The 17,578-nt window shown below is 46.6% G+C and overlaps 2 protein-coding genes across 3 annotated transcripts in view; both read left to right on the top strand.

Annotated features, from left to right (window-relative positions):
- The window catches only part of Rab27a (RAB27A, member RAS oncogene family), a 65,756-nt gene extending 62,636 nt beyond the window's left edge, over nt 1–3,120 (top strand). For both annotated transcript variants that reach the window (XM_045160407.1, XM_045160408.1), the window contains one exon: nt 1,409–3,120. In XM_045160407.1, the coding sequence (XP_045016342.1) occupies nt 1,409–1,607 (199 nt within the window). In that variant the 3' untranslated portion in view covers nt 1,608–3,120. The remainder of the gene's footprint in view (nt 1–1,408) is intronic.
- Nucleotides 3,121–5,657: 2,537 nt separating this feature from the next.
- Rsl24d1 (ribosomal L24 domain containing 1) lies at nt 5,658–17,263 on the top strand. The gene is made up of 6 exons (XM_004662420.2): nt 5,658–5,782; nt 10,352–10,465; nt 11,824–11,896; nt 13,630–13,693; nt 15,760–15,845; nt 16,474–17,263. Exons 1-6 carry the CDS (start codon nt 5,702–5,704, stop codon nt 16,545–16,547), a joined length of 492 nt encoding a protein of 163 aa, XP_004662477.2. The 5' UTR covers nt 5,658–5,701; the 3' UTR covers nt 16,548–17,263.
- The last annotated feature ends 315 nt before the right edge of the window (nt 17,264–17,578 follow it).

Genomic DNA, 17,578 nt, shown 5'->3' with positions numbered 1-17,578 from the left:
AGGACAGCCTCAGTGCTAGTCCTTGCCTTCCTCCTCGTTTGAGACGTTCTCTCGTTTCTCCACTGGAAAGGCCAGACTAACTGCAGCCTGTGAGCTTTGGGGGCTCTGACTCCTCCCATTGCCATGATGCCCTGGGATCATGATGTGCCCTCCACTTTCTGTCCAGCTTTATGAGGGTGCTGAGGGTCCATACTCCCTTCTGCAGGCTTGTAGAGCGAGTGCCTTTAACCACTGAGCCATGTCTGCCCTCATTTGTCATTGTGTTTACTTAGTTTTTTTCCCCTTAGAATCTGTGATGAACTGATTTCTAAAAGCATGTTGAAGTTAGTTGTCTTGGCTGGGCGTGATGGCGCACGCCTTTAGTCCCAGCACTCAGGAGGCAGAGGTAGGAGGATTGCCGTGAGTTTGAGGCCAGCCTGAGACTACATTGTGAATTCCAGGTCCTCCTGGGCTAGAGTGAGACCTTACCTTGAAAAAAACAGAAAATTTTAAAAAAGAAACAAACAAACAAAAAAACCAAAATAAGTTGTCTGCATGAATTTCAAATAGCCATCAAGTGGCCATTTGTAGACAGATGTCAATATTAGCCAAACATTTTCCCCATCTCTAGCAATGTAGTTCCATAGTAATACATTAGCACCACCATGTGGATGGAGGTGGTAAGGTCAATTTTTCTGTGGTTGAAAATAGAGCCCTTGCTAAGATCACTAAACTTTTACCTAATAAAGTTTTTGGAGAAAAAAAAAAAAAAGAGGGCTAGAAGGATGACTTAGCCGTTAAGGCACTTGCCTGCAAAGCCTAAGGACTCATGTTCGACTCTCTAGGTCCCACGTAAGCCAGACGCACAGTGATGCAAGTGTGCAAGGTCACACGTGTTCAAGATGGCGCCTGTGTCAGGAGCTCAATTTCAGTGGCTGGACGTCCTGACCTGCCCATTCTTTCTCTCTTTCTCTGACTTAAATATATACGTATGGAACACTGGCTGGCCTGGAACTTGCAGCAATGCTGGGTGCCGACATTGAGGTTGTGCATTTCCACACTGGACAAGAATGATGTTCTATTTATTTATTTATTTATCTATTTATTAACAGATTATACTTTTTCTGAGGCAGGGTCTCACTGTAGCCCTGGCTGACCTGGAACTCATTCTGTATTCTCAGGGTGGCCTCAAACTCAAGGCAATCCTCCTACCTCTGCCTCCCGAGTGCTGGGATTAAAGGCGTGCGCCACCACACCATTGGACAAGTATAAATGCATGATCTCTGACCCGTCAGCCAACACTCCAGAGCACTGGGGATATTAATTCTCACATTAAGACCTATTTTTTTTTTTTTTTGAGGTAGGTTCTTGCTGTAGCCCAGGCTGACCTGGAGTTCATTTTATTCCCTCTTCTGTCCCTGTCTTCCAGAATCCCCTATTTTGAAACTAGTGCCGCCAATGGGACGAACATAAGCCAAGCAATGGAGATGCTGCTGGACCTGATCATGAAGAGGATGGAGCGGTGCGTGGACAAGTCCTGGATTCCGGAAGGAGTGATGCGATCCAACGGCCCCCCCTCTGCAGACCAGCCGAGTGGAGAGAAGCCCAAGGGGACGTGTGGCTGTTGAGAAGTGCAGGGGGTGGCCGGGCTGTTCAGGTGCCGTCTGCCTGTGAGCACTGTGGCCGTACATCTTAGGGTTGGCCCGCCCCGGCGTGCAGACACAGCTCCACCCCACTTTTTACAGTCGTTAACTCGTTGCAGCTTTGTAAATACTTGTCTAGATTCAGTCCGACACTTGGAACTAGCTCAGAGCCAAAAGTGCCTTAGGAAACCTCGGCCTACACTGGCACGACAGTCAGATTCAGGCTTTGCAGCCACCGTGGCATCTGCTGGTAGAACGAGAATGCTGTGAGACATCACCCACTTCTCTGTACAGACCCAATTCTCACATTATTATCATTATTATTTTTTGAGGTAGGTTCTTGCTTTAGCCCAGGCTGACCTGGAATTCATTGTGTAGTCCCAGACTGGCCTCAAACTCACAGCGATCCTCCTACCTCTGCCTCCCATGTGCTGGGATTAAATGTGCCGGCATGCCTGGCTTCTCACATTAAGACCTCTGATAACAATTAAAAGCCGAGCCTGGTCCTGAATCCAAAATTTAAAATTTATACTATAGGTAACCCTCTAACGTGCCATTTTCAACCACTGAAATGTTAAATAAGAATACAGACACACACTGGGATCAATGTCTTTCAGCATTTCTTTTATGTAAGTACTCCCTTTAATGTGCGCACAGACAAATCATGGCCGCTATTTATAGGCCCTGGATAAACTGGATTGACTTTGTGTTTTCTTTTCTTGCTGGTGGGGCTGGGCTGACAAAACATAAGCATGAACAAGTGAGGCCAGCTTTTGGCTCTTACGATATCGCCAGTGCTCGGGAGTATTGTGGTGGGGGGGGGGTCAGAGGTCACGCATTTATGCTTGTCCACTAGTTCTGGCCTTGCACAAGACAGCTGCTGCTTCTGCTGAGTTTGTGAGAGAAAAAGAATTCGTTTCTTCCTCTTCGTGTTCACACTGCTGTGCAGGCCTCTGCAGACCGCACCTGCAATTAGCTTGTAAAGTCCTCATCTTCTTCTTCCGCGTCAGGCTCTGCATGGCTGATGTTTTTCCACTTTTTCCTCCACTAGTGTAATTGAAGGAATTCATTTCTAATGACATGGGATGTTTGTTTGCTACTTGGTGGAAGATAGATGTTTGTGTTTAAGCAGCCATATTTGTAGTCTAGCGCAGTTTATGAAAAGAGTGTTCAATCATCTGTATCTTTTCAAGGGCATTGTGGGTATTGACTGTACTTGCTGGGTCTTGCCCAAGTGTCTGCACACCAGTGAGAAGTGATTTTAATATATGCTTCATAAAATTTACTTATATAATTCTAAAGTATTCATTTAGAGTAAAATTATTATTTATGACAATGGTTCAAATAAAGTAGACTAAAATTTCCAAAGAGCTTACTGATTATTAGGAAGAAATAGCACTCATAATTTAAATTTAAATAAGTGTTTTGTAGCCAGGTGTGGTGGTGGTACACCTTTAATCCCAGAACTCAGGAGGCAGGGGTGAGGCAGAGGTAGGAGGATTGTCATGAGTTCGAGGCCACCCTGAGGTTACATAGTGAATTTCATGTCAGCCTGGGCTACAGCGAGACCCTACCTCAAAAAAACAAAACAAAACAACAACAACAAAAGTCCCAGCACTCGGGAGGCAGAGGTAGGAGGATCGCTGTGAGTTCGAGGCCACCCTGAGACTACATAGTGAATTCCAGGTCAGCCTGAGCTAGAGTAAGACCTTACTTTGGGGGGGGGGGAAAGTATTATATGGGATTGGGGAAATGTTTCAACAGTCAAAGACACTTGCGTAAAAGGCCTGCCTGCTTGGGTTCAGGTCTCCACATAAAGCTGGCCAGGCATTCATTTGTGGCAGCAAGAGGCCCTGGTCACCTGGTGTGTGTACACACACCATAGTTTGTGTGCACATGCATGTGCAAATAAAAAGTATTCTGTGACAGAAAATGTTTGGCAGAACCTTAATTAGAAAAACACAGTATTAAGGAACATAATTACTCTCCTAGGATAATGTTCATATGGCTTTTTATTTTTCCACTCTCTGTCCTCTACTTCCATAGTAAAATTAGCCATGGCTACTAAGGTTTGTTTATTTATCCTTGAAATGAAGGATTCAGATGTCTCAAGGGCAGGCCCAGAACACACAGTAGTGCCTTCTTTTTTGGGGGGGGGATTTAAGATAGGGTCTCACTCTAGTCCAGGCTGATCTGGAAGTCACTATGTAGTTTCAGGCTGGCCTCAAACTTATGGCGATCCTCCTACCTCTGCCTCCTGAGTGCTGGGATTGAAGCGTGCGCCACCACGCCAGCAGCAGTGTCTTCTTGATGTAAGTCTTCAGTGGAATATGTCAAAAATTTGCAGTTACATATCAGGGCACATTTTATGAGGTCTGTTTTTGTAAATAAAAATGAGTTAATGTTTGCATATTTCAGCTTTCAAGAGCTACATATGTAATTTGATACAGGTGGTACTAGCTTTAAGCATACTATACCAGTAGATGTATATACAATACAGTGCCTACACAAGAACCACCATGAATTATTGCCATAAACTGTAGTTCTTGGAAACTGTTTAAATTTGATATCAACATAACCTTTTTTGTGTGTAAGTGTATTTTTATATTGACAACCTTGTGTAAAAGTCAGCTATTTTCAGTGAGCCTTGTACCAATTAAGTGATAATAAAAAAAGGGTCTAGTCTGTATGTGAATGTGACTGTCTTGTTTCAAACCAGAAACTGTAATGATAAAGGAACTGAAAATTAGAGATACAGATTCCATTAGATGCTGAACATTGTAGAAAAACTAATTCAAAATATTACATGTGGCCTGGAGACCAAGCTCAGCTGTTAAGGGCATTTGTTTGCTAAGCCTGATGACCAGGGTTTGATTCCCCAATACCAGGAAAAGCCAGATGCACAGAGTGGCACATGTGTTTGGAGTTTGTTTGTGCCTCTCAAGTGCTGGGATTAAAGGCGTGTGCCACCACACCTGCCTAAGGCTTTTCCATCAAGTGCCTTAAGTACTGGGTCATCTCTCCCCAGCCCGCATTTTTTTTCAAGATAGGGTCTCACTCTTGCCCAGGCTGACCTGGAACTCACTCTATAGTCCCAGGCTGGCCTCGAACTCACGGTGATCCTCCTACCTCTGCCTCCCGAGTGCTGGGATTAAAGGTGTACGCCACCACGCCTGGCCAGAGTTGCTTTATCCACTGAACAGTCCATGTGGTCTTCGAGTTGGTCTCAATGAAACACAATAATGGCTAAAGCCTGAACCAAGACCAGAGCTGGGGAACAATGGCAGGAGCCTTGGGAAGGGGAGGGCCATGGGCTGTCTTCCTCCTCTCAGGTGCATCGGCTCTCGAAGTCAGTCAGCACCAAGCTCAGGGGTCCTCATCTGCCATTCCCTGTCCGGAATAAATGCAAGCTAGTCTCCCACACCCCTGCTTTGCTCTGACCATCCTTCGTTGGTTTGTTTTTCGAGGTAGGTCTCGCTCTAGCCCAGGCTGACCTGTAATTCACCATATAGTCTCAGGGTGGCCTTGAACTCACAGCGATCCTCCTACTTCCGCCTCCTAAGTGCTAGGTGTCACCAGGCCAAGCGGAGGAAGGGAGAGAGGGAGAGAATGGGCGCACCGGGCCGCCAGCCGCTGTAAAGAACTCTAGTCGCGCGTGCCACCTCGTGCACCTGGCTTTACGTGGGGAACCGAGCCCAGGTCCTTAGGCTTTGTAGGCAAGCGCCTTAACGCTGAGCCGTCTCCCCAGCCCTGGCCTGTCTTTTCACGACTGGTCCGCAAGGACTTCACCCACCGCGGTCCATGCACCCCAGCCCCAGGTGGACTGCCATCCTCTGCCGGCTGCTCGCCACCCACCGGGATGGGCGAACAGAGAAACGCCAGCTCTTCGGGACCAGACCCAAGGCGACGCCGGTCCGGCGCGCAGCGCCTGCGCACCACAGCGGCGCGCCAGCTCCTCCGCCCACCAGGGGGCGCCACCGCGCTCCGAGTGGGAGGGGAGACGACCACTTCCGGTGTCGTCTTACGTCACTTCCTCTCGCGCTCAGGGCCTGGTGGGAGAGGTCCCACGCGGGTACGACATGAGGATCGAGAAGTGTTACTTCTGCTCCGGGCCCATCTACCCGGGTCACGGCATGATGTTCGTCCGTAACGACTGTAAGGTGAGGGGAGGGGACGTTAGGCGGGCGCTGCCGCCGAGGGATGACGGCTTTGGCCCGGCCACGCTTGAGAGATGCTGGGCACCACCGACGGCAAGACGGACCTGCAGGGCTTGGGCCCTCCTCGGACCTAGAAAGCTCCCTTTTTAAGAATATATTGTATTTATTTACTTGAGAGAGAGAGAGAATGGGAATGGGCGCGCCAGGGCCTCCAGTCACTGCAAACGAACTGCAGACGCCTGCGCCCCCTTGTGCATCTGGCTAACGTGGGTCTTGGGGAATGAACCTGGGTCCTTTTGGCTTCGCAGGCAAGTACTTAACCATCAAGCGATCTCTACAGTCCAACATTCTCTCTCTTTTTAAATTTAAATAACACTTCTTGCCGGGAGTGGGGGCACACGCCTTTAATTCCAGTACTCGGGAGGCAGAGGTAGGAGGATCGCCGAGGTCAGCCTGGGCTAGAGCGAGACCCTACCTCGGACCCCCTCAAATTTCTTCTCTGAATATCTTACATTATTATTATTATTGCTGCCATTATCATTATTGTGTAGTTGCATGTGTGTGCACGCCCCTGGGCGCCAGAGGTCCATGTTGGATACCCTCCTCGGTTCTCACACACAGTTTTTTTTTTTTTTTTTTGTGGGTACCGGTCCCTTCAGGCACCACAAGCACCGTACCCACTGAGCCACCCTGCCAGCCCTCCTCAGGTCGGTTCTTGAATCCAGCAAGCTGTGTGCATGCAGTCAGGCGCCATGCTGAAGTCGGCGAGCAGGAGGCGAGGCTGTCGGCGCAGAGGGCCATGACCTCCTGACCTGCGGCCCAAGAGCAGAGTTGGGTGTTGTTGCTGGAGGAGAGGCCCAGCATGGAGGCAGCCTCTACTGTGGTTCTGATTCTGCGTAGGAAAGTGGACAGGGCATTCTTGGTAGGAGAGTGAACAGTTTGAATAAAGGTGTAGAGCAGAGCACCTGCATTTCTGAAGAAGGACGTGGATTGTCAGTGATGACAGGCTTGGGGTGGAGCTACACTTGTATAATAGCCTATAAACAGTTGGGCGTGGTGGCGCACGCCTTTGATCCCAGCACTGGGGAGGCAGAGGTAGCAGGATCGCTGTGAGTTCAAGGCCACCCCGAGACTACATAGTGAATTCCAGGTCAGCTTGGGCTGTAGCGAGACCTTACCTCGAAAATCAAAAAATAAACAACAAAAACTATAAATGGAGCTTCGCGTGGTGGCACAGGCCTTTATTCCCAGCTCTCAGGCGGCGGAGGTAGGAGAATCGCTGTAAGTTTGATATTGAATTCCATGTCAGCCTGGGCTAGACCCTACCTTGAAAAGCCAAAACAAACTAGAAATGAAGTATCTGTGAGGTAGTTGTGGAAGCCTTTGTGGATGGTGCATGAATTTGGTCTCATTTCAGAATGAATCTCATCACAATCTCAGGGTTAAACCTCTCTGGGTTACTGAGCATTGGTTAAATATACAGATTTCTGGGCTGTAGAGATGGCTCAGCAGTTAAGGCACTTGACTGCAAAGCCTAATGACCTGGGTTCGATTCCCCAGTACCCATGTAAAGCCAGATCCACAAAGTGATGTTTGTTTGTAGTGGCTGGAGGTCTTGGTGTGCCCATCCTGTCTCTCTCTCTTTTTTTAAATCTCTGCTTGTAAATGAATAAATACACTTCAAAAAAGATACGTTTAGGGCTGGAGAGATGGTTTAGTTGTTAAGGTATTTGCCTGTGAAGCCTAAAGACCCAGCTTCAATTCTCCTGGTGCACATAGTGGCACATGAGTTTGGAGTTCATTTGCAGTGGCTGGAGGCCTTGCCACATCCATTCTCTCTCCCTCTCCCTCTAAGAAATAAATAAATTTTAAAAATATATATGCAGATTTTAGGAGGAGAGGAGTAGGCTGTAGGCATCTGTATTAACAAGATGACTGTGACACACTAAGGGACTATTCTACTTTATCTCCTGTGCTATGTTACAGTCCAGAGGTGTTGGTTTTGTTAAATTGGGAAGGGATCCTTGCTAAAAGCAAGGAACCGAACCTCAGTTTGGGAACTTTAAGCCTGTGGAAGATATTGAGTACTTGTTCTCTGGAATACAAAACGTGATAAATGAGCTGGAAGGCTGCCCGGCTGGGGGCTGCTTCACAGCTGACTGTCTGGTTTTGTAGATTATTTGACCATTACGGTTCTCTGAGTTTTCTGTTTTTGGTGCAGAATTGCTGGATATTGGAATTATAACAGTAGGTCATGAAAGCTCTTCAGAGCTGGTATCGATTTCAGGTGCATTAACTCCTGTATCTCCTCAGCTCCATACCTGGATGGATCTTCATAGGATGGGAAGATGTTCTCCTTGTGCCTCACAGTGGACCTACTGAAAGAAATCCCAATTACCTCAAGTCTTCTTGCTTTCTGAATTAATGTCACCTTCATATGCTTAGAAAATTTTGCTAAATATATGAGTTACCTTTATTCATTTATTTTTGTGAGGTAGGGTCTCACTTTAGCCCAGGCTGACCTGGAATTCACTGTGTAGTCTCAGGGTGGCCTTGAACTCATGGTGATCCTCCTACCTCTGCTTCCCGAGTGCTGGGATTAAAGGTGTGTGCCATCACTCCTGATTTTCACTTAAAAATTTTCACTTAAACAACTTAACAACTTAAAGAATTTGATTTTCTGTATTTTTAAAATTTTTAAATTTATTTGAGAGAGGGAAAATGGGGGGGGGGGAGAATGGGCGCTCCAGGGCCTCCAGCCACTGCAAACGAACTACTGATGCATGCGCCACCTTGTGCATCTGGCTTATGTGGGTTCTGGGAAATAAAACCGATGTCCTTTGGCTTTGCTGGCAAGTGCATAACCGCTAAGCTATCTCTCCAGCCCTTCAGCTTTATTTTTAAATTGATTTCTTTGAGAGAGAGAAAATGGGCACACCAGGGCCTCCAGATGCTGCAAATGAACGCTAGACACATGTGCCACCTTTTGCATCAGGCTTATGTGGGTCCTGGGGAATTAAACCTGGGTCTTTTGGCTTTGCAGGCAAGTGCCTTAACCACTAAGCCATCTCCCCAGCCCTATTTTTATTTACTTATTTGAGAGAGAGAATGGGTGCACCAGGGGCTCCAGCTACTGTAAACTCCAGACGTATGTACTACCTTGTGCATCTGGCTTATGTGGGTCCTGGGAAATTGAACCTGGGTCCTTAGGATTCTCAGGCAAGCACCTTAACCATTAAGCCATCTCTCCAGCCCTCAGTTTTTCACTTATTTATTTATTTGCGAGAGATTGAGAGTATGGGTGTCACTTTAGATCTTGCTTTATGTGGGTACTAGGAAATTGAACTGGGGCTGCCAGACTTTATAAGCAGTGCCTTACCGCTGAGCAATCTTTCCAGTCCATCCCCGTGTGTGTGTGTGTGTGTGTGTGTGTGTGTGTGTGTGTGTGTGTGTGTGTTCTAGCTCACTCTGGCCTCACTGTGTAGTTGTGCATGACCTTGAACCCCTTATCCTCCTGCCTCTGCTTCCTGGGTGCTAGGATTACAGGTGTGGAGCACCAATGCCTGGGGTGAATATTTGACCTTTTGAATGTTTCCCAACTCCTGTCTGCCCTGTCTCTGCAGCGACAACGGAATCTCGGCCCTCCATTCTGGCTTAGGTTAGGTACTTGTCCCTCTCATGCCTGCCTCACTCTCGCTTTGGTTCTCTTCGCCTGGGATAATATCTTTCATAATTAGCTCTTGCAGGTAGCTTCTAAAGGGAGACAGTATCAGTGCTTTGTATTTTCATATATTTTGCAAATAGGAAAATATATATGTGGTCTTAACTTGTGTTAAATTAGTGGGATAAACAAGAATGGCTTGAAGAACTTTGAGACAGTGTTAGATGGACCATTTGCTGGCTTGATGTCCAGCTCTGCATCACACATCCCCCCCTTTTCCACCTGCCTGCCGTACCCCATCATAGACTTGATCACTTCCGCACAAGTGTTTCTGTATTACTTTGTGTACATTATTATCGTATAGATTTATTTTGTTTATATACTGGTCCGTATCAGGCTTGTTTGCAAAGTGACACTAGTGCATTATTAGCTATTAGACTGGGCTTAGTAAATAGTCTTTACATATTTAGAGTCTCTCTCTCTCTCTCTCTCTCTCTCTCTCTCTCTCTCTATATATATATATATATATATATATATATATATTTAGGTAGGGTCTCACTGTAGGGGCTGACATGGAATTCACTTCGTAGTCTCAGGGTGGCCTCGAACTCATGGCAATCCTCCTACCTCTGCCTTCCGAGTGCTAGGATTAAAGGTGTGCACCACCACGCCTGGCTTACCCTTTTTTAGTTAGGGTAAAATTAGATAATCATCAAACACTTTCAATTTCTATTAGTTCTGATATATTCCAAATATGTCTAAATGGTGTTGTAAGTAGACATAGTTGTGATTAATATCAGGTGTTGACAGGAAAGAAAGCAGCTATCATTTCTGACTTTACTTTTGTTGTTGTTAGATAGGGGTTCTATGTTTGCAGTGCTAAGTTTTCATTATTTTAACCTTTCTTGTAGGTGTTCAGATTCTGTAAGTCCAAATGTCATAAGAACTTTAAAAAGAAGCGTAATCCCCGCAAGGTCAGGTGGACCAAAGCCTTCCGGAAGGCGGCTGGTAAAGAGCTCACAGTGGTGAGTAGTCCCTGTCTGTGGCTGCTGGACCCGAGCGTGGGCTCCGAGGTTGCGATTGCTTTGCTGTGCTTGCTTGTGGGAAGTCTCATTCTCACACGATCCCCAAGTCTTCCGTCCTGTCGACTCCTGGAAAAGGAAGAAGGCCCACCCCAGCTTGTAGAAGGGCTTTTCTTCTCCTCACAAACCTTGTGTGGCATTTGCAAACCAAGAGTGAGGATCATCTACATAGACCGAGGGCAGTGGGAGATGCTGCTCAAAGGGCCTGGGAGGAGGGAGGAGGTCGTGTAGTGGATTCCTGAGACCTGCATAGCCGGTGAGGGTGGGATTGTCCCCAGGGCTTGAGAGGAGGTGCGTTGTGGATTCCTGAGCACTCTGAGGCTCAGAGGTTTGCAGTAGACTCGTTTATCAGGCAGTAGATGTCCTTGGCAGGACTTGGTGTCAGAGAACAGAAATTGGTAATGTGGGTGTTAGGAGGAACACTGACGTCAGGAGTGAGGGACTCCTTAGGGTAGGCACTCCCATTCATTGTGATTACTGCATTGAGACAGGATCTGGTAACTCCTGTCCACTGTGGCTCCTGTGGAGGGAGGGGGTGGTAGGTCTTTACTGTTCTTCCATGGCTCTCCCTTTCCCTCAAACCCATGGCCTCGTTCCTCCTCACTATTGCTTATGGACAGTGTCTACAAGCCGTTCCCTGGTTTTTCCCGGAACAGCTTTTCAATGAGCATGCAGAGTGTTACTGGACAGGATGTGAGGCTAAGTCACCATTGTCGTCATGAATCATTTTCAGTGTGCTTGGGAAGCCCAGCACCACTGGAGCGTGTGGCAGGAGTGAAGGAAGAGTGCCACACAGTGACTTGCTGGGTACCAGCTACCTTCCCACTGCCAGCATTACTGTGATCAGAATATAGTCATGTGTTTATAAATGCAACAGCCAAATACAGAAGTCGTGATATGCCGTGTGCCCATGTCAGTTAGGTTTGAAAACCTGTAGCTGTTGCACAGTGGTTGTGCATGTTTTAAGATTAGTGATCATTGACTGTCTGGGATTATCTGAGTGAAGAGATGTTTTCAGTTGTATGTGGAGCTTTGTGGCGGAGGAAAAGATTGAACACTTGCATTCCTTGGTGCTAGCTGCTGGTGTCTTAATCCCCATTAGGACTTTATGGAAAGGAGTTAGCCAGCCAGCCAGTCACTCAGTTTGCTAGTTCAGAGAGATTTTATTATAGGCATTGTAGAGCGTGAGGCACGTAAGAGAATGAGGAAAGAGAAGGGAGGAGTAGGTTCCTGAGGAGTGTGTGTGCTTTGAGAAAGGCTGTCTTTCTACCATCTTATCCTCCTTCTGTTCCTTCTTACAGGACAACTCATTTGAATTTGAAAAACGTCGAAATGAACCTGTGAAATACCAGCGAGAGCTTTGGAATAAAACTAGTGAGTCCCTGGGGTCCTGGCCATCTTCGGAGAGGCTGCTCTGGGACATGGCTAGAGTGTGGGGGTTAAATATTTGCCATTTTCATTGCTGGGCTTTAATTCTATTATCCTTTAGCTACTGCTTCTGTTGTGCTTATTTCTTTAATTATTAGTTGTTTCAAATTCTTGTCAAATGGCTGATGTATCCATTATAAAAATAACATAATTATTAAATTTGAAGTGACCTCACAGAGGCGTAAAGACATAAAAATATGAGAAGCGCCTGGGGAGATGGCTCGGTGGAAAAGTTCTGCGGGGTAAGTGTGAGGCCTGAACTCGGCTCCCCAGCAGTCACACAGGAGCCAGGCGAGGTGACATTGTTCCTGTCATCCCAGAACTAGAGAGAGGGGCAAGAGGTTTCCAGAGCTTTTCTGGTCAGCTAGTCCAGTTGAATCAGTGAGCTTCAGGTTCAGTGAAAGACCTGTCTCCAAAAATAATCTGGGAGCTGGTCATGGTGGCACACACCTTTAATCCCAGCACTTGGGAGGCAGAGATAGGAGAATTGTCATGAGTTCAAGGCCACCCTGAGACTACATAGTGAATTCCAGGTCAAGACCCTACCTCGAACCCCCCCTAAAAACAAAACAAAACAAAAAAAAACATGGGAATGCTTGAGGAAGACGCCCAATGTTGGCCTCTGGCATTTGCATACAAGTGTACACACGTGGAAGCCAGGTGTGGTGGCACACACCTTTAATGTTCACACTCCAGAGGCTGAGGTAGGAGAATCCATGTGAGTTTGAGACCAGCCTGAGACTACATAGTGAATTCCAGGTCAGCCTGGGCTAAAGCAACTACCTCAAAAGCAAACAAAACAAGTGTACACATGTGTACCCTCTGCCTCACATATGTGCCATACATATTACAAACACCTGTATAAACCAGTGTACACACAGCACACATGTACATAAATCTGAAAGATAAAAATAAGGAATTTTTTTCTTGTCTTTTCAAGGTAGGGTCTCATTTTAGCTCCTACCTCTGCCTCCCGAGCGCTGGGATGAAAGGTGTGCACCACCATGCCCCCCGCTCCTGATACTTTGTAAAAAATATAGTGACTAGACAACTTAAGTATCATGTGTGGTTGGTCTTACATTGGCTAGCACTGGCGTAGAGATTGGAGTAGAGTTGGACTGGCCTCCGCTGCGCCTCCTGTAGCTGTTTCCCAAGGCAGACGCGCTCTGCTGGCTGAGGAGTGTGCTGATAGGGACGGACTGGTTCGTCGTCCAGATTCATCTTTGCAGTACTCACTCCAGGCACTCGAAGGAAAAGTGTCCGTCATTGGAAAGATGCCACCTCTGTGGAGGTTGCCAACTGAGAGGGACAGTCATTGCTGCAAATAACCTAACTAGCTATAGAATAAAGTTGGGAAAACTTTGACTTAAAGTAGAAGGAAAGAAACTTTAAGAGCAATAAATGCTTCTGTAAAATAATGATCTTTGTTGACAGAGAAAGCTGACAGTGATTATAGAGTACGTACCTTAAGCTTTTTGGTAGGGATTTTTTTCTGTGATGTTTTGTTTTGTTTTCTTTTAAGTTTATTTTAAGCCAGTCCCAGAGGTGTTGGTCAAGGTGCTTGTTTGTGGTGCTGCTTGAATGTGTTTAAGCCAGTCCCAGAGGTGTTGCTGAAGGCTCTTGTTGATGTGCTGCTTGAGTGTGCACATTTGCTAACCTATTGTGACTTTGTTTTGTAGTTGACGCAATGAAGAGAGTTGAAGAAATCAAGCAGAAACGTCAAGCCAAATTTATAATGAACAGGTAGGAATATTTGCACAGAGTGGGTCCCTAAGCATGAGTGCTGCTACATTTCCAAAGGCATTAGTGTCTTCTAAAACCTTTTGATTTATTTATTTATTTATTTTTTAATTTATTTTTTATTTTTTCCAAGGTGAGGTCTCTCTCTAGCTCAGGCTGACCTGGTCTTCACTATGTAGTCTCAGGGTGGCCTTGAACTCATGGCAGTCTTCCTACCTCTGCCTCTTGAGTGGTGGTGGCATTTCTTTTTTTATTTAACTTTTTAAAAAAACATTAAAATTTTTTTTTTTTACCTTATTTGATATGATTTGAGAGCAAGATAGATAGAAAGGGTGTGCCAGGGCCTTTAGCCACTCCAAACGAACTCTAGATGCATTTGTCACCTTGTGCGTCTGGCTTACATGGGTATTGGGGGGAATCAAACCTGGGTCCTTTGGCTTTGCAGGCAAATGACTTAACTGTTAAGCCATCTCTCCAGTGCCCCACCCTGCCTTTTTTTTAAATGAGAGAGAGAGAGAATAGGAGCACCAGGGCCTCTAGCCACTGCAAGTGAACTCCAGACATCTGGCTTATGTGGGTTCTGGGGAATCGAACGTGGTTCCTTAGGCTTTGTAGGCAAGTGTCTTAACCTCTAAGCCATCTCTGTAGCCCCTAACACTGACGTTTTGAAGAGTACATACAGATGGAGTTGTGTAGAGTGTTTCTTCATTTGGATTTGTCTGGCATTTTCCTCATGGTTAGATTTAGGTTAGGCGCCTTTGGCAGGAGTACCCCAGAAGTGATGGTGTCATCTCATGTATCCTGTCACAAGGTACTTGATGGTACCTTACCATTAACTTTGATAATGTGGGTAAGGTGTCTACAAGCATCTCCCTGGAAGGGTACTGTGATTTACCCTGTGAGGTCAGCTTTGGGATTGGGGCGGCACACTGATTCTGCCCACAGCTTGTTCTTCCTCAGACATGCTCCTCTTGGCTTAGCTCCTGAGAGTTTTGCCCCAGTCAGTGGATTCTGTGATTACTGCCACATGGAGATTCTTTTTCTAATTGCATCATTTCTTCTGCATATTAATAGTCTCGGGTATTCAGTGAAATAGTCTTGATTGTTAGTGACCCACATTTGACCAGTAGAGTCCCTTCAGGTGGTTCCCTTCATTTTGACAGTTCAGCTTTATTCTTTGAGGCTGTGTGGTCCGTGGGTGGTGAGAGATTTCAAGGCTGTACTCTGTGCCTCCAGCCTGGACGTTGCCCTTCAAAGTAGGATTATTTGCTTTTATTAGTTGCCACAGAGCTAGCATGCCCCAGCTGCTTTCTGGCTTGGGAAAGTGTTAGAGCATTTCTAAGTGGTCTGACTGCTTGGGAACCGCTCTGTCAGTGTTTCTCCTGAGATTCATAGGGTTTCTTGCTCTTACTGCTGTGAATGATTCACAAGTTACATAGCATGGAAGGTGCTTTGTTGTCTGAGGAGAAAGGACCCAGGTTTACGGACTAGGACGTTGTATGTGTATGGCGGAGATCGGTTTCTGAGATGTGCTTAATCCTAATCTTATTTCATTCACTCAGCACTTGTATATTGAGCCCCATTTTGTGCTGGACAGGTGACTGGACACAATAGATAGGAAGAATGAACAGGGTGCTGTGTAGGCCAGTTAGCAACTAGAAAATGTTTTTTTTTGTTTGTTTGTTTGTTTTGTTTTCAAGATAGGGTCTCCAGAACTCTAGCTCAGGCTGACCCGAAATTCACTATGTAGTCTCAGGGTGGCCTCGAACTCATGGCAATCCTCCTACCTCTGCCTCCCAGTGCTGGGATTAAAGGCGTGTGCTACCACGCCTGGCTAGAACATGGTTTTGACTTGGAAGGGCTCAACTGGTAATGGTACCTGGAGTTTGAGAACTGACAGATGCTCAGTGTTGGTGTCCTTGGGTGGGAGGAGGAGGGGAGGAAGGAGAGGAAGGCAAAAGGAGGTTGACATCAGTTCCATCTGTGTGGCTCACTTTAGTAGCTATTATATGAATTCCTCAGAGAAGTCTTAGTACCTGAAATTTTGAATGTGATGCATTTCCTCGTAGACTGAAGAAGAATAAGGAACTACAGAAAGTCCAGGACGTCCAGGAAGTCAAGCAGAACATCCATCTGATCCGGGCCCCGCTTGCAGGTGAGTGTCATGTGTGGCGTCTCTGCTTCACGCACAGTCGCCAGTGTGCAGCGTTGGAGCTTATGGAATTGGCTACCAGCTGACTTCTAAGGTATTTTTCATAGAAATGCCTGAGTGTGTTCAGGGTTTGATTTGGTGGATACAGTACAATTTGTTCAGTGCCTTCCCAGTTCCAGCCAGTCTGAAACCTTGGCACAAATCAAATTCTTTAACCACATGCTGAATAGATTTGCATAAAAGTACTCCTGGGTTTTATTGGTGCTAGGTTCTGTTAAAACAAGTGGGCAAGCTCCTGGAGCACTTGGTTCCAATGTGGATGCTATCAGCTTACAAGAAGCATGGGAGAGACTGGTATGCTCTCACTGTCAGCTGACTTGGAGGCAGGCAGTGTGGTGCTGCGGGCTGTGGGCTCCTGAGTGATGCATTCAGCAGCCGAGTTCCTACGGCAGTGGATCTGCCCGTTGGGCTCAGTTTTCTGTCAGATGGGTTTGTGAGGTTGGAATGAAGCCTATATAAGTTTAGCTAGTATTAAGTGTCTCAAAAATGGCTAATATTACTGAACAGGATATTTTACAATTCTGCAAGGTGGCATTACATGGATTATGTTTTTCAAATTTTGTTTTTAAAGGCAAAGGAAAGCAGCTGGAAGAAAAAATGGTCCAGCAGTTACAGCAGGATGTGGACATGGAGGATGCGTCTTAAAGCTCACTGTAGCCATTGTCTGCCTGTACATTTGAAGCTCTCCTTTGGAGACGCAGACTCTAAGTTATTGATTACTGTGAGGTCCCTCAGGTGAAAGATGACATCCTACTCTCACCCTGCTCTCTCAGAACTTCAGACCACCCGGCTGTCAGCTGCACCTCTGCGCCCCCGTCTCGCCGAGATCTGTGCTTATGTGGATCACGACGTCTGCGAGTGCAGACGTCAGTTGTCACAGAACATGCTCATGCCATTGGGAGAGTGACCAGGTAGCATTTATGTAATTACCGATGACAAAACGTCATGATCTTTGCAGTCGAATACTCCTTTAGTAGGTCACGGTGTGGGGAGGGGCCGTAGCAAGCCACAGTTGACCTGACAGCCTCACTGTCTTTTCTTTTGATTGTAGTATTTCCTGTTTCATTCTCTTTGTTGGCTTCTTAGAGGAGCTGAAGTGTGTGGGCTGTTCTGATGGGCAGTGTGGGTGTTGGAGGGGCGTGAGTGTGTGAGTGATCGTTGTCATTTCTGAGCCGCGGGCTCTGGCAGTGTGAGTGTCACTGCGGAGTCCCTGGCCTGCAGTGACGCAGAAGTGGGAGAATGAGAACCTCAGGGCCTGTCACGTTCGCCCCGCGCTCGTCTCCCAGTTCTTTCTTTGAAAGCAGAATTTATGGATGGAACGTTTGCCCATTGTACCTAAAATAAAACCATTTCTCAAGTAAGTGCCTGCATGTTTATTATGTAAGCGCACTAAAGAAAGACAGAAAGTATCTGCCACTTGGAAGAGAAGAACTTCCTCACAGACTGAAGTAAGAGTTACAGTTAAAAATATGTATGTGGGGCTGGAGAGATGGCTTAGCGGTTAAGCGCTTGTGAAGCCTAAGGACCCCGGTTCGAGGCTCGGTTCCCCAGGTCCCATGTTAGCCAGATGCACAAGGGGGCGCACGCATCTGGAGTTCGTTTGCAGAGGCTGGAAGCCCTGGCAAGCCCATTCTCTCTCTCCCCCTCTATCTGTCTTTCTGTGTCTGTCGCTCTCA

This window comes from Jaculus jaculus, chromosome 10 (genome assembly GCF_020740685.1).
Source record: "Jaculus jaculus isolate mJacJac1 chromosome 10, mJacJac1.mat.Y.cur, whole genome shotgun sequence".
NCBI lineage: Eukaryota > Metazoa > Chordata > Mammalia > Rodentia > Dipodidae > Jaculus > Jaculus jaculus.
The sequence above is the reverse complement of the archived record's forward strand: the minus strand, read 5'-3'. Positions and strand labels throughout refer to the sequence as shown.

What these genes read in the sequence shown, in the direction of transcription:
- Rsl24d1 (XM_004662420.2), top strand. Translation starts at nt 5,702, where the DNA reads ATGAGGATCGAGAAGTGTTACTTCTGCTCCGGGCCCATCTACCCGGGT. An exon ending in CTGGTAAAGAGCTCACAGTG is followed by an intron (nt 10,466 to 11,823) that starts GTGAGTAGTCCC and finishes TCCTTCTTACAG; the next exon opens with GACAACTCATTTGAATTTGA. An exon ending in GATCCGGGCCCCGCTTGCAG is followed by an intron (nt 15,846 to 16,473) that starts GTGAGTGTCATG and finishes TTGTTTTTAAAG; the next exon opens with GCAAAGGAAAGCAGCTGGAA.